The 15,674-nt window shown below is 41.3% G+C and overlaps 1 protein-coding gene across 1 annotated transcript in view; it reads left to right on the top strand.

The window, feature by feature from the left end:
• Positions 1–15,674, top strand: part of LOC135506182 (protein eva-1 homolog A-like) — a 186,840-nt gene that overhangs the window by 71,981 nt on the left and 99,185 nt on the right. Inside the window, exon 5 of the mRNA XM_064925665.1 lies at positions 15,040–15,183. Coding sequence (XP_064781737.1) covers positions 15,040–15,183 — 144 coding nt within the window. The remainder of the gene's footprint in view (positions 1–15,039; positions 15,184–15,674) is intronic.

Here is a 15,674-nt window from a genome sequence, read left to right as displayed (position 1 = left end):
CTATTTTCCCTAACCCCTAAACCGTACCGTTACCCTATCCTTAACCCGAAAACCTTACCCTAGCTCCTAACCCTTAATGTAATTCTAACCCTAACACTAATTTTAACATTAACCCTAAACCCCCTAGAAATAGCATTTGACCTAGTTGGTCAAACTCCTAGTTGATCCAAAATCCATGCGCACGCACGCACGCACGCACGCACGCACGCACGCACACACACACACACACACACGCACACACGCACACACGCACACACACACACACACACACACACACACACACACACACACACACACACACTGCTAGCATATCCCTGTCTGCTGCATTCCAGAGCGGGTGAACTTGGCATTTCCCCTGACAGGACCACACACACAAACAACAACACAACCAGGGTGGCTGCCGTGGCAACGAACACAACCTTACACTGAACTCTTTCTTCTCCACAGTTACCCAGCAGGCAAAAGTCTTTTTCTGATATACAACGTCAGATTACAACCATTTAAAGACATCTTTTAGCCCTTCAGGGAAAATAAAGACCTATTGAACGGAGTTCTCCATGAAGAAATCAAGGCGCCTTGAAAGACGTCATATCGTGATTGTTGTCTTGTTTAAGTGACTGATACAACCTGGTAAAGGCGTCTTTTTCTGGATGCTAAAACAGTCTAAAAAACGTCCTTTTACATTCAGACTACAACCTGACCATGACGTCAGTCTGATGTTATTGCAACCGGTTTTGCCCACTGAACATTAGACACGTCTATTTGGTCACTGTGTGTGTATGATCTATCTCTAACTGCTTGTCTGTGTTAGAGGAGTTATGGCATACACTCACACATCATCCTATTACAGTCATATGCTACTGAGATGAATGTCACACCCAGTCTATAGATTCTATATCTGTGCTACTGAGATGAATGTCACTCCCAGTCTATAGATTCTATATCTGTGCTACTGAGATTAATGTCACACCCAGTCTATAGATTCTATATCTGTGTACTGAGATTAATGTCACACCCAGTCTATAGATTCTATATCTGTGCTACTGACATGAATGTCACACCCAGTCTATAGATTCTAATATCTGTGCTACTGAGATTGTCACATCCAGTCTGTGGATTCTATATCTGTGATACTGAGATGCATGTCACTCACAGTCTATAGATTCTATATCTGTGCTACTGAGATAAATGTCACTCACAGTCTGTGGATTCTATATCTGTGCTACTGAGATGAATGTCACTCACAGTCTATAGATTCTATATCTGTGCTACTGAGATGAATGTCACACCCAGTCTATAGATTCTATATCTGTGTACTGAGATGAATGTCACTGCCAGTCTATAGATTCTATATCTGTGCTACTGAGATTAATGTCACACCCAGTCTATAGATTCTATATCTGTGCTACTGACATGAATGTCACACCCAGTCTATAGATTCTAATATCTGTGCTACTGAGATTGTCACATCCAGTCTATAGATTCTATATATGTGCTACTGAGATGAATGTCAATAACAGTCTGTGGATTCTATATCTGTGCTACTGAGATGCATGTCACTCACAGTCTATAGATTCTATATCTGTGCTACTGAGATGAATGTCACTCCCAGTCTATAGATTCTATATCTGTGCTACTGAGATGAATGTCACTCACAGTCTATAGATTCAATATCTGTGCTCCTGAGATGAATGTCACACCCAGTCTATAGATTCTATATCTGTGTACTGAGATAAATGTCACTCCCAGTCTATAGATTCTATATCTGTGCTACTGAGATGAATGTCACTCACAGTCTGTGGATTCTATATCTGTGCTACTGAGATGAATGTCACTCACAGTCTGTGGATTCTATATCTGTGCTACTGAGATGAATGTCACACCCAGTCTATAGATTCTATATCTGTGCTACTGAGATGAATGTCACTCACAGTCTGTGGATTCAATATCTGTGCTACTGAGATGAATGTCACTCACAGTCTATAGATTCTATATCTGTGCTACTGAGATGAATGTCACACCCAGTCTATAGATTCAATATCTGTGCTACTGAGATGAATGTCACTCACAGTCTATAGATTCTATATCTGTGCTACTGAGATGAATGTCACACCCAGTCTATAGATTCTATATCTGTGTACTGAGATGAATGTCACACCCAGTCTATAGATTCTATATCTGTGTACTGAGATGAATGTCACTCCCAGTCTATAGATTCTATATCTGTGCTACTGAGATGAATGTCACTCCCAGTCTATAGATTCTATATCTGTGTACTGAGATGAATGTCACACCCAGTCTATAGATTCTATATCTGTGCTACTGAGATGAATGTCACTCCCAGTCTATAGATTCTATATCTGTGCTACTGAGAAATGTCACTCTCAGTCTGTGGATTCTATAACTGAGTGGTTCATTACATTTACATTTAAGTCATTTAGCAGACGCTCTTATCCAGAGCGACTTACAAATTGGTGAATTCACCTTCTGACATCCAGTGGAACAGCCACTTTACAATAGTGCATCTAAATCATTTAAGGGGGGGGGGGTGAGAAGGATTACTTATCCTATCCTAGGTATTCCTTGAAGAGGTGGGGTTTCAACTGCAAGCATGCTGTATGTAAGGATTTGCCACGCTGGCGATTCATATAACTACTTTTGTTCAGAGAGAGAGAGAGTTAGAAAAGTGTGTGTGTGTGTGTGTGTGTGTGTGTGTGTGTGTGTGTGTGTACGTGCATGTTTGTTTGTGTGCGGCCGTGAGGTTCCAATGAGAAAGCTGCGACCCATTGAGGTGTGACAGCGTTACTCAGTTTCGGCTACGACGTTCCCACAACGTTTGGATGGCACTCTGCTGGGGTTTCCTGAAGGGTGTTTCTGAATAGCAAAGTTCTCTACCCACCTAGAATGAAGTTTATAGTCATTCATAAGAGGGTTCCTCCGTTTGGTACTTGTACTCCTCCACTTGACTTTCTAATGGATCACTGGGTTCTAGTACGGGACTGTTGTGGGTTTGATTCCTGCAGACTGATTCTATCTGGTATGTGTCAGTTAAAGTTGCTTTGTGTTGAAGTGTCTACTAAATGCCCATATTATTATTTAAATGCTCAAGTCCTCCAATCGTGTCACAGCAGATCAGTGATGAACTTACTCCAAAGAAATGAGGAAGAAACGATGCATCTTGAAAGGATTCAACTGGTGTCAGTGTTGCTCTTCAGTTCCTGAGTTGGGCTATTTGACCTGTGACCCCCCATCATCATTCTTCCTGAGTCTGTTGACACACTGTGAGAGAGTCCAGTAGGGTCTGTTTTCATATGGAACTCCGCTCTCTCTCCTACTTGGTCTGTTTTAATGGTCCATGTCCTCCTCCTCCAGAACCAGGGGTTAACAACAACATTTCCAGTCTTTGTTGGTGTCCCGACCAGTCTTGGGTTCAAATAGTCCATTTTGTTTTCTTTCAAATAATCATAGATTTATTTCATTGGGCTAGCCTGGCACAGTGAAACCAACGGAGTTTCCATGTATGGAATAGTCCCGTAATTACAAACCCTATCCATCTAACACTGCTAAAACTATTAGACCTTGAAAACACAGCCCTGGGCCCGAATTCCTTAAAGCTTTGGAGTGCTGATCTAGGATCAGTTTGACCTTTTAGATCATAATGAATACTATTTAATGGACAGGGGGGGCCTGATCCGTGATCAGTACTCCTACTTTTGATAATGGGCCCAGGACTCCTTTACTACTACAGCAGTCCTTCTACTGTTCAAACTGGATTCTGTGGTTCAAACTGGATTCTGTGGTTCAAACTGGATTCTGTGGTTCAAACTGGATTCTGTGGTTCAAACTGGATTCTGTGGTTCAAACTGGATTCTGTGGTTCAAACTGGATACTGTGGTTCAAACATTAAAAGCACATCAGTAATACATATATAGTCCCACACAGCTGCTGTATTTAAAGGACATTTCAATCTATGTGGACACACAACATGTTAGTACATCAGACAGCATTTCCTGAATTTCACGCACAGAGAGGGGAGGAAGAAATCATCTTCTGATAAAAAAATGTAACTAGGCAAGCCAGTTAAGAACAAATTCCTATTTACAATGATGGCCAGGTTTGGCCTACCCCAACCAAACCTGGGCCAATTGTGCATCGCCCTATGGGACTCCAAATCACAGCCGGATGTGAACCAGGTACTGCAGTGGCTCCACTTGCACTGAGATGCAGTGTCTTAGACCACTGCGCCACTCAGTAGTCCATCTCAGATCACTGGATTCAAAGTCCAGAGTGCTAACCATTATCCTCCCTGAAGAAGAGAGGAAAAGAGCCTTCTGTCTATTCTCCCTGGAGAACAGAAGAGAAGAGAGGAAAAGAGCCTTCTGTCTATTCTCCCTAGAGAACAGAAGAGAAGAGAGGAAAACAGCCTTCTGTCTATTCTCCCTAGAGAACAGAAGAGAGGAAAACAGCCTTCTGTCTATCCTCCCTGGAGAAGAGAAGAGAGGAAAACAGCCTTCTGTCTATTCTCCCTAGAGAACAGAAGAGAAGAGAGGAAAACAGCCTTCTGTCTATTCTCCCTAGAGAAGAGAAGAGAGGAAAACAGCCTTCTGTCTATCCTCCCTGGAGAACAGAAGAGAGGAAAACAGCCTTCTGTCTATTCTCCCTAGAGAACAGAAGAGAAGAGAGGAAAACAGCCTTCTGTCTATTCTCCCTAGAGAACAGAAGAGAAGAGAGGAAAACAGCCTTCTGTCTATTCTCCCTAGAGAAGAGAAGAGAGGAAAACAGCCTTCTGTCTATCCTCCCTAGAGAACAGAAGAGAGGAAAACAGCCTTCTGTCTATTCTCCCTAGAGAACAGAAGAGAAGAGAGGAAAACAGCCTTCTGTCTATTCTCCCTAGAGAAGAGAAGAGAGGAAAACAGCCTTCTGTCTATCCTCCCTGGAGAACAGAAGAGAGGAAAACAGCCTTCTGTCTATTCTCCCTAGAGAACAGAAGAGAAGAGAGGAAAACAGCCTTCTGTCTATTCTCCCTAGAGAAGAGAAGAGAGGAAAACAGCCTTCTGTCTATCCTCCCTAGAGAACAGAAGAGAGGAAAACAGCCTTCTGTCTATTCTCCCTAGAGAACAGAAGAGAAGAGAGGAAAACAGCCTTCTGTCTATCCTCCCTAGAGAACAGAAGAGAGGAAAACAGCCTTCTGTCTATTCTCCCTAGAGAACAGAAGAGAAGAGAGGAAAACAGCCTTCTGTCTATCCTCCCTAGAGAACAGAAGAGAAGAGAGGAAAACAGCCTTCTGTCTATTCTCCCTAGAGAACAGAAGAGAGGAAAACAGCCTTCTGTCTATCCTCCCTGGAGAACAGAAGAGAGGAAAACAGCCTTCTGTCTATTCTCCCTAGAGAACAGAAGAGAGGAAAACAGCCTTCTGTCTATCCTCCCTAGAGAACAGAAGAGAGGAAAACAGCCTTCTGTCTATCCTCCCTGGAGAACAGAAGAGAAGAGAGGAAAACAGCCTTCTGTCTATCCTCCCTAGAGAACAGAAGAGAGGAAAACAGCCTTCTGTCTTCTGGAGAACAGAAGAAAAGAGAGGAAAAGAGCATCAAAGAGCAGCATCATCTGTCCAGGATGAGAAGAGTGGTGGGTGGGTGGGGGGGGCTGGCAGGCGCTTAGTGATGATGTATGAGCCTCCCATCTATCACTGACAGGTGTTTGTGTGTCCCCCTCTTCCCTATCACCCCCTTCCCATCCACCCCCTACATGAGCTCGGGTGTCCCTTTTCACAATGGGGGGGCCATGCGGGATGGGTCTGGACAGGGGCCCCAGGATTTCCCTGGGATGGGTCTGGACAGGGATATGAGAGGACAGACCATTTGTGGAGTAGAGTGTGTTTGAGATGTCCTCTAGTCCTGGAGATCTTGAAAATGAGCCCAGTCAGTGTTGTACGTTGACAGAGGCTCTTGTGAGAGAGAGAGCTTCTAAGAGGCCTTAGAAGCTGCCTCCCGCTGTTCAGAGGTAATTAAAATACAGTACCCTGTGTATGTAAAGAATGATAAGGCAAGAAAAGATTACAAAATGAAGCTCCTTATGGAAAATCGAGAGACACTTTTTGCTGACTATTACAAAAATGGGAACATCAGCAACAAAATCTTCCACACAAACCATCCCCTGGCATGGCACAGTGCTATATTAGCACACTACCCCTTTGTTAAAAGGGTAGTGGGGTGTAAACTCAGGATACTTGACAACGAGGACTCTGGACTTTCACCTAATCAAAGAATTAGCCCAGCAGGAGAAGCTCTCCCTTGAGAAAGATACCCCCACCCTGAGCGGATCCGACCAGACCTCTTCATTATATAACCACACAGACGAGCCACCCCGAGCGGAAAGTCAACCTCCCAGCACAGAGTACTACCCCCCCCCCCCCCATTGAAATGAAGGATACATTTACTCAGCTGGAGTTAAGGCAGGTGGAGCTGGAACAGCAGGTGATTACACTACAGTCAGCACAGACCCAGACAAAAGTCCAGCACAACAACACTCTCTTAACCAGACCTGGAGAGCTGGAGGTGGAGAGAGACTATATCTGCACTCTGGACTGTAGTGAGACAACTTCAACAGGAGAAAGAGCAGGAGCAGGAGCAGGAGAAGAACAAAGCACTAGAGGAGTGCTTTGCTGGAGGAGAGGGTGAGGGGATGGAGGAGAGGATTAGACTACTGGAGGAAAGGTTGAGGGGGATGATGTGTGACAGAGAACAGCCTACTAGAGAGGTGGCCACCCCCGCAGAGAAGCCAGCAGCACAGCCCACCTCAGCTCCCGACAAAAGTCTTGACACCACAGCAGAACACTTACACTAGCCCAAGCCAATGGCATGTACCAGATGCTCAGCAGGCTCTGCTCACACTTACTGGCCTTAGGCCAAACCACATGACCGACAACATTGGAGACTTTATGGAACACAAAGCCTTCACTATATCATCCTGGAATATCCAAGGCCTGAGGTCATCTGCCTTTGGCCTAAAGAACAGGAACCTGGACTTCACCAAATAAATCAGAAATACAGACATTGTCATCCTGCAAGAAACCTGGTATAGAGGAAATGGACCCACTGGTTGCCCTCTAGGTTACAGAGAGCTGGTAGTCCCATTCACCAAACTACCAGGTGTGAAACAGGGAAGGGACTCCGGGAGTATGCTAATTTGGTATAGAGCAGACCTAAATAATTAATCAAAACAGGAACTATTTACATTTGGCTAGAAATTCAAAAGGAAATGATCTTAAAAGAGAAAAATGTCCTCCTGTGTGCTGCCTATATCCCTCCCTAAAATCACCATACTTTAATGAAGACAGCTTCTCCATCCTGGAGGGGGAAATCAATCATTTCCAGGCCCAGGGACATGTACTAGTCTGTTGTGACCTATTTGCCAGAACCTGACACCCTCAGCACACAGGGGGACAATCACCTGCCTACAGGTGACAGCATTCCCTCCCCCATATGACCCCCTAGGCACAACTATGACAACATAACCAACAAAAACGTGTCAAAACTCCTGCAGCTCTGTCGCACGCTGGGTATATACATAGTCAATGGTAGGCTTCGAGGGGACTCCTATGGTAGGTACACCTATAGCTCATCTCTTGGCAGTAGTACTGTAGACTACTTTATCACTGACCTCAACCCAGAGTCTCTCAGAGCCTTCACAGTCAGCCCACTGACACCCCTATCAGACCACAGCAAAATCACAGTCTACTTGAACAGAGCAATACTCAATAATGAGGCATCAAAGCCAAAGGAACTGAGTAACATTAAGAAATGCTATAGATGGAAGGAATGCAGTTTGGAAACCTACCAAAAAACAATTAGGAAACATCAAATTCAATCCCTTTTAGACAATTTCCTGGGTAAAATGTTCCACTGTAATAGTGAAGGTGTAAACTTGGCAGTAGAAAATCTAAGCAGTATATTTGACCTCTCAGCTTCCCCATCAAATCTAAAAATTTCAAATAGAAAACCAAAGAAAATGACCTGGAAAACAGGAGTCTCCGCCTTCACTGTGGTGAATCACTAGAACAATATAGAAATACATATAAAAGAAGGAACAGCATGTCAGAAATCAGCTCAATGTAATTGAAGAATCCATAGACTAACCACTTCTGGGAAAATTGGAAAACACTTAGCAAACAACACGAAGAATTATCTATCCAAAATGGAGATGTATGGGTAAACTACTTCTCCAATCTTTTTGGCTCTATAACAAAGAATAAAGAGCAAAAACAAATACAGGATCAAATACAAATCTTATAATCAACTATTAAAGACAACCAGAATCCACTGGATTCTCCAATTACCTTGAATGAGCTACAGAACAAAATAAAAACCCTCCAACCCAAAATGGCCTGTGGTGTTGATGGTATCCTTAATGAAATGATCAAATATACAGACCAGAAATCCCAATTGGCTATACTTAAACTCTTTAACATCATCTTTAGCTCTGGCACCATCATATACATTTTTTGACCCCAATAATTTGACCCCAATAACTACCGTGGGATATGCATCAACAGCAACCTTGGGAAAATCCTCATATATATCAACGAATTGGCGAGGGCACTAGAACAGTCTGCAGCACCCGGCCTCACCCTACTAGAATCTGAAGTCAAATGTTTACTGTTTGCTGATGATCTGGTGCTTCTGTCACCAAACAAGGAAATAAACAATAAAAATTAACAGTAAACATTACACATAAGAAGTTTCAAAACAATAAAGCCATTACAAATGTCATATTATATATATATATATAATATGACATTTGTAATGGCTTTATTGTTTTGAAACTTCTGTATGTGTAATGTTTACTGTTAATTTTTATTGTTTATTTCACTTTTGTATATTATCTACCTCACTTGCTTTGGCGATGTTAACACATGTTTCCCATGGCAATAAAGCCCGAGGGAGGGAGGGAGGGAGGGAGGGAGGGAGCGCAATATCTGCTGATACAAACGCCAGGACAGCGGAGTCAATCACCACCTTCCGGAGACACCTGAAACCCCACCTCTTCAAGGAATACCTAGGATAGGATAAAGCAATCCTTCTCACCCCCCCCCCTTAAATGATTTAGATGCACTATTGTAAAGTGGCTGTTCCACTGATGTCAGAAGGTGAATTCACCAATTTGTAAGTCGCTCTGGATAAGAGCGTCTGCTAAATTACTTAAATGTAAATGTAAATCAAATTGTATTGGTTGCGAACACATATTTTGCAGATATTATCGCAGGTGCAGCGAAATGGTTATGTTTCTAGCTTCAACAGTGCAGTAGTACCTAACAACACACACAAATCCCCCAAATTAAAAGAAAGGAATGAAGAAATATCAGAACGAGCGATATCAGAGTCAGGAATATAAATAAATGTATATGATGGTGTGAATAGACATGGACACTTAATACTTTTTGTTGTTGCATCATTTCCAATCCCCCATATATTTTTGGGGGTAAATATATATATCCATACACGCATGCATACATATACACATATATACATACACATACCTATATAGGCATATATACTTTTTAAAAGAATATACCTTTATTATTATTCCCCGCAAACCCTTCCGCCGATCCCCCAAACAAATAAACACTTTGGCTTTTACTTTCAATTTATACATCTTATACACATTTTACAGGCGCAATCTGTTTTACAATAGTTATATTTTGTTTGTTTTTAGTCCTTCCTCTATTTCTGAAGTCCATCCAGTTTGATTTCTATTTGTAACAATGCTATTTCACAAAGGTTCTGAACCTATATACATTTTACAGATCCCGTATGTTTTACATTGTTCATCTTTGTTGTTAGTCCCACCCTTCAGCTCCATTCAACCCCTCCCATCTGTCTCTCAACATCATCCATTTTGGATTTCTATTTGCCATATATGTTTCAACTGTGCTGTGATGCTTCACAAAATAATTGAACCTTTCTATTCTCATAGCTTCTACAGATCGTAAATAAAAAAAATATATTTTTTGCTAAAATAATTATTATATTATTGTTTGATTGACTATGGCTTTTCAAATAACCCATTATTCCTATCTGCAGCGTTAGTTCAAGGGAAATGTTGCAATTCTACAGCCAATCCTGGACCTGTGACCAAAAACGAGCTACATATGGACCAAAATAAAATACCAAAATAAATTATCTAATAACTCTGCGTCCTCACAGCAGAATCTGTAGAGCTGGGAAGATTGTATCCCCCCATATATATAACATTCTATTAGTTGCAAGAATTTTGTATAGTAATTTAACCTCTTGAAGCTAGGGGGCATTATTTTTATGTTTGGAAAAACGGCCTATTTCTCAGGACCAGATGCTAGAATATGCATATAATTGACAGATTAGGATAGAAAACACACTAAAGTTTCCAAAACTGTCAAAATATTGTCTGTGAATATAACAGAACTGATATTGCAGGCGAAAACCTGAGAAAAATCAAACCAGGAAGTGGCTTCTATTTTGAAAACTCCATGTTCCATAGCCTCCCATTTAAAGATATATCAACCAGATTCCTTTTCCTATCGCTTCCTCAAGGTGTCAGTCTTCAGACATAGTTTCAGGATTTTATTTTGAAAAATGAGCCAGAACGATAACATCGCGTCAAGTGGTCACATGAGTTTTGCTCGCGCAACAGAGTTTGGATAGGTATTGCTTTTCCCTCTCCTACTGTGAAAGACATTTGCGGTTGATATATTAGGTAAATGTTGCTATTCTTCAGCTTTAATATTTAAAGCATTAGCCTGAAACGAAAACATATTCTTAAAGTACTTTACTTCCTCTTTCAAAATATAATTTGGTGAATCATGCTTGACTCCATCATTTGTTACAAGTTTTAATACATTTTTTTTGTAGCATTTCTATGTTGAAGATTGAAAAAGAATTTGGTGTATTTTTTTCCCCATATTCCATCCAGTTCACTTTATTTGTTTATAGTATATTACACTGGATCTTTCTGGAATAACTTCCTCCTATTCTTTTTGTTTTTCCTCTAACTTATTCTGTGCCTCTATGGTATCGTTTTTTATTGCTATCTAACAGTACTGTTAGTCCTTCAATTTCCTTTGTTAATATGGACTCTTTTGATCTAAATTGCTTTTGTTTTATATATGATTACTGAATTGCATGGCTTCTAAAGGCACATTTAAAAGTGTCCCATACAATAAAGGATTGGCTGTAACTATGTTATGTCTGAAAGTCAGTTATAAATTAATCTGTCCTAGTTCTAAACAATTTATCATCTAGTAGGCTTTGATTACATTTCCAATATCCTTGCCCATGTGTAAATTCTGTAAGAGTAATATATATGTAAATTATGTGATGATCCGACCGCATTCTGTCCCCTATCAACACTTTTTAAACTTTTGGTGCCAGAGAGAATGACATAAAGTAGTCAAGACGACTAGCTTGATTAAGCCTCCGCCAAGTATATCTCACTAGATCAGGGTATTTAAGCCTCCATATATCCACTAAATCCAATATATCCATGACATTCATGATTTCCTTAAGTGCCTGAGGTTGATAGTTTGTAGTGTGATTTCCTTTCTGGTCTTTAGAGCTATTTAAGACCGTATTAAAATCTCCCACCATAATAATAGAGTCTAGTGTTAAATTCTTATATTTTCAAAGAAGCTTGGATCGTCATTATTCAGACCGTATAGGTTAATAAGCCACATCTGTTTATTGTCCAATAACATATTTAAAATAATCCTTCTACCTTGAGGATCTGTTTGGACAATTTGCACATTTGGATCAAAATGACTGTTAATTAAAACCATAACCCCTTTTGAATTTCTTTGACCACTGGAGAAATATATTTCGCCTCCCCCAGTTCTTTTTCCACAAAACTCAATTTTAAATTGTTGAATGAGTTTCCTGTAAACAATCGATATTATATTCCTTTTAGCCAGGTAAATACTGATTGTCTTTTCTTATTATCTGCTAGGCCATTACAATTGTAACTGGCTATACTTATTTCACCACTTACCATAATGAGACACAACTTTCAATTCTATTTATCAAAATATGTTTGTAAACGTACCATTAAAAAGTAACATGATGATGGAGTTATCTATATAGCTGTACCATGAAATGTGCATTGCTACTAAGTAAACCTACAATTGGTCCCTACTATTCCCCCTCATCCCGAGCTGGGCCGTCATCCCAATGCCCGACAGACCACCTCCGACCCCCCTCATCCTTTAGCCCTGAACAGACTGGGATCCACCCTTCGAAAAGAGCACACAGTGCCATTTACCGAATTAAAGTAGATCAAATGCCTTTCCATCGCCCTCACCTCGATTTGTATTCTATATAGCTGTGGATCATCCTCTATTGTCCCTAACATCTTTTACTCCTTCGCAACAGTTGTGGGATACACACATACACCCACACACACTCAACCCCTTTCCCTCACAACAACCATAGACTCAGATTCTCAACAGTTAACAGTTGCACCATCCCAGAGCCCAACTCAAGAAAGGTCTTGATTTACAAATGCACTTACTGTTGCAGCTGCATGAGAAGGCCTGTAAGACCGTGCAAAATAAATGGGCAGAAATGGAGAGATTTTATGAACCATTGTCACATCCTAGATGATGGAGGTCAAATGTACACCTCTACCCTGAAACACCCACAATCCAGTCACCCGTAGTGACCATATTCCCAAGCATCTCCATGCAGACAAGACTTTTGATTTTGTGCCACCAGGGCCACAATAATATGCCCCCTCTCTGAATGTCAGAGTGTGACCCCCTCCCCATGGGTTACTGCAGGGGGTGTTGCCGGCACTGCCACTGCACTGTCACTGCCTCCCCACCGGCTAGGTACAAGGTCATCAAGGCTCTCATTGGCAGCTTTGAGAATTTCCTTGTATAGTATGCTCTCCCTTTAGGGGGCTTTGGCTTTGCAGGACCAACCCTGCCAAGCAGGCTCAGAATCTTGAGGGGGCAGTGCTGCTCTTGGTCTCTGACTGCATTTTGGCTGCATACAGACCTCTTACAGCAGGCCCATAAATCAGTTAGGGACTTCTCCTTAGTATCTGGGTCATTCGGGTGGGTGTCTAGGGTATAGGGTTGTGGACCGTACCATTAAATTAGGATCATAAATAAATAATTAAGATCTAATTTATTTTTTAAATGTAGTTCCCCATGATAGCACAATAAATAAATCAAATGTATAATTTATTTTAAAACTGTTCCACCATGATAGAACAATAAATAAATAAGAAGTATAATTCATTCTAAAAGTATATCCGTCATCTGCACAGCATTAAAAGCCCTCTCGTACCCCGGCCCACAGCAATACATTGGTTCTGGGATATGCAACCATTTCATTACTCACTCAACTTTCCCAAACAGTTGATGGACAGTTGATACTTGCCTATTGATGTTGGGATTTGACGTGACTGAGGGCCTATAGACAGATCTATGGCTTATTCATTCCTATCTGTGAAAAATGACTTAATGAGCTTAATGATTTGGAAAGTATAATGACTGTTGAGAATGCACAGGTGTAATGACTGTCGAGAATGCACAGGTATAATGACTGTTGAGAATGCACAGGTATAATGACTGTTGAGAATGCACAGGTATAATGACTGTTGAGAATGCACAGGTGTAATGACTGTAGAGAATGCACAGGTGTAATGACTGTTGAGAATGCACAGGTGTAATGACTGTTGAGAATGCACAGGTGTAATGACTGTTGAGAATGCACAGGTATAATGACTGTTGAGAATGCACAGGTGTAATGACTGTTGAGAATGCACAGGTATAATGACTGTTGAGAATGCACAGGTATAATGACTGTTGAGAATGCACAGGTGTAATGACTGTAGAGAATGCACAGGTGTAATGACTGTTGAGAATGCACAGGTGTAATGACTGTTGAGAATGCACAGGTGTAATGACTGTAGAGAATGCACAGGTATAATGACTGTTGAGAATGCACAGGTATAATGACTGTTGAGAATGCACAGGTGTAATGACTGTTGAGAATGCACAGGTATAATGACTGTTGAGCATGCACAGGTATAATGACTGTTGAGAATGCACAGGTGTAATGACTGTTGAGAATGCACAGGTGTAATGACTGTTGAGAATGCACAGGTGTAATGACTGTTGAGAATGCACAGGTATAATGACTGTTGAGAATGCACAGGTGTAATGACTGTTGAGAATGCACAGGTATAATGACTGTTGAGAATGCACAGGTGTAATGACTGTTGAGAATGCACAGGTATAATGACTGTTGAGAATGCACAGGTATAATGACTGTTGAGAAATCAAATCAAATCAAATTTTATTTGTCACATACACATGGTTAGCAGATGTTAATGCGAGTGTAGCGAAATGCTTGTGCTTCTAGTTCCGACAATGCAGTAATAACCAACAAGTAATCTAACTAACAATTCCTAATCTACTGTCTTATACACAGTGTAAGGGGATAAAGAATATGTACATAAGGATATATGAATGAGTGATGGTACCGAGCAGCATAGGCAAGATACAGTAGATGGTATCTAGTACAGTATATACATATGAGATGAGTATGTAAACATAGTGGCATAGTTAAAGTGGCTAGTGATACATGTATTACATAAGGATGCAGTCGATGATATAGAGTACAGTATATACAGTATATACGTATGCATATGAGATGAAGAATGCACAGGTGTAATGACTGTTGAGAATGCACAGGTATAATGACTGTTGAGAATGCACAGGTGTAATGACTGTTGAGAATGCACAGGTATAATGACTGTTGAGAATGCACAGGTATAATGACTGTTGAGAATGCACAGGTGTAATGACTGTTGAGAATGCACAGGTGTAATGAGCCATATGGTTTGCAGATGGTGCAGTCCTTCTGTGCCCTGTGCATGTCAATATTATAGAATGTGTCGTATGAGACTCCTCTGTTCTTGCTTAGTGGTATTCTCTATGGAATCAGAGGTTATCTTCCTCTATTCTCTCTAATTCACCCTCCCCCCCCACTTCTCTCTCAGACTGCCAGTCAGGCGTGGCTCTCCAAGTGCTGATGGCCCGTTGTCAGGGGAAACGGAGCTGTTTGGTCCGGGCATCCACGCGAGAGTTCGGGGACCCCTGCTACTCAGGCACCAGGAAATACCTCAGTGTCATCTACACCTGTGGTGAGTCTCCAGTTGTACCAGCTGCAGTTCTTTCACACAACACCTAGTCATCAGTTCCTTATGTGGACACTAGGGGGAGCTGTTCTCTCAAGTTTCATGTTTTATTAGTCGTAGGAGATACATGTAGTATATAAACGAGGGATCATCAATTAGATTCAGCCGAGGCACGGTGTTTTTCTTAAGCAGATGGTCAGGAGGCCGGAACATAATTACAAATAATTTGTAGACTGAAAATTGATCGCAAGAAGCCCAAACAAATGTTTGACTAAAACCATCCTTTCAAACCTTGCTTACTGGTGGTATACGATCACATATATCTCTCTATTATGCATGGCAACACTGTGGAACAAATTTCTTTAATCAGTTGGAGCTGATTGGCTGGTGTTTTTACAGTCTTTTTTGCTAAGATAATTTTGGGGAACCCTGGTATACACCGTCCAATGAAGTTCCTGGTATACACCGTCCAATGAAATTCCTGGTATACACCGTCC

This window comes from Oncorhynchus masou, chromosome 19 (genome assembly GCF_036934945.1).
Source record: "Oncorhynchus masou masou isolate Uvic2021 chromosome 19, UVic_Omas_1.1, whole genome shotgun sequence".
NCBI classification, from domain to species: domain Eukaryota; kingdom Metazoa; phylum Chordata; class Actinopteri; order Salmoniformes; family Salmonidae; genus Oncorhynchus; species Oncorhynchus masou.
The sequence above is the reverse complement of the archived record's forward strand: the minus strand, read 5'-3'. Positions and strand labels throughout refer to the sequence as shown.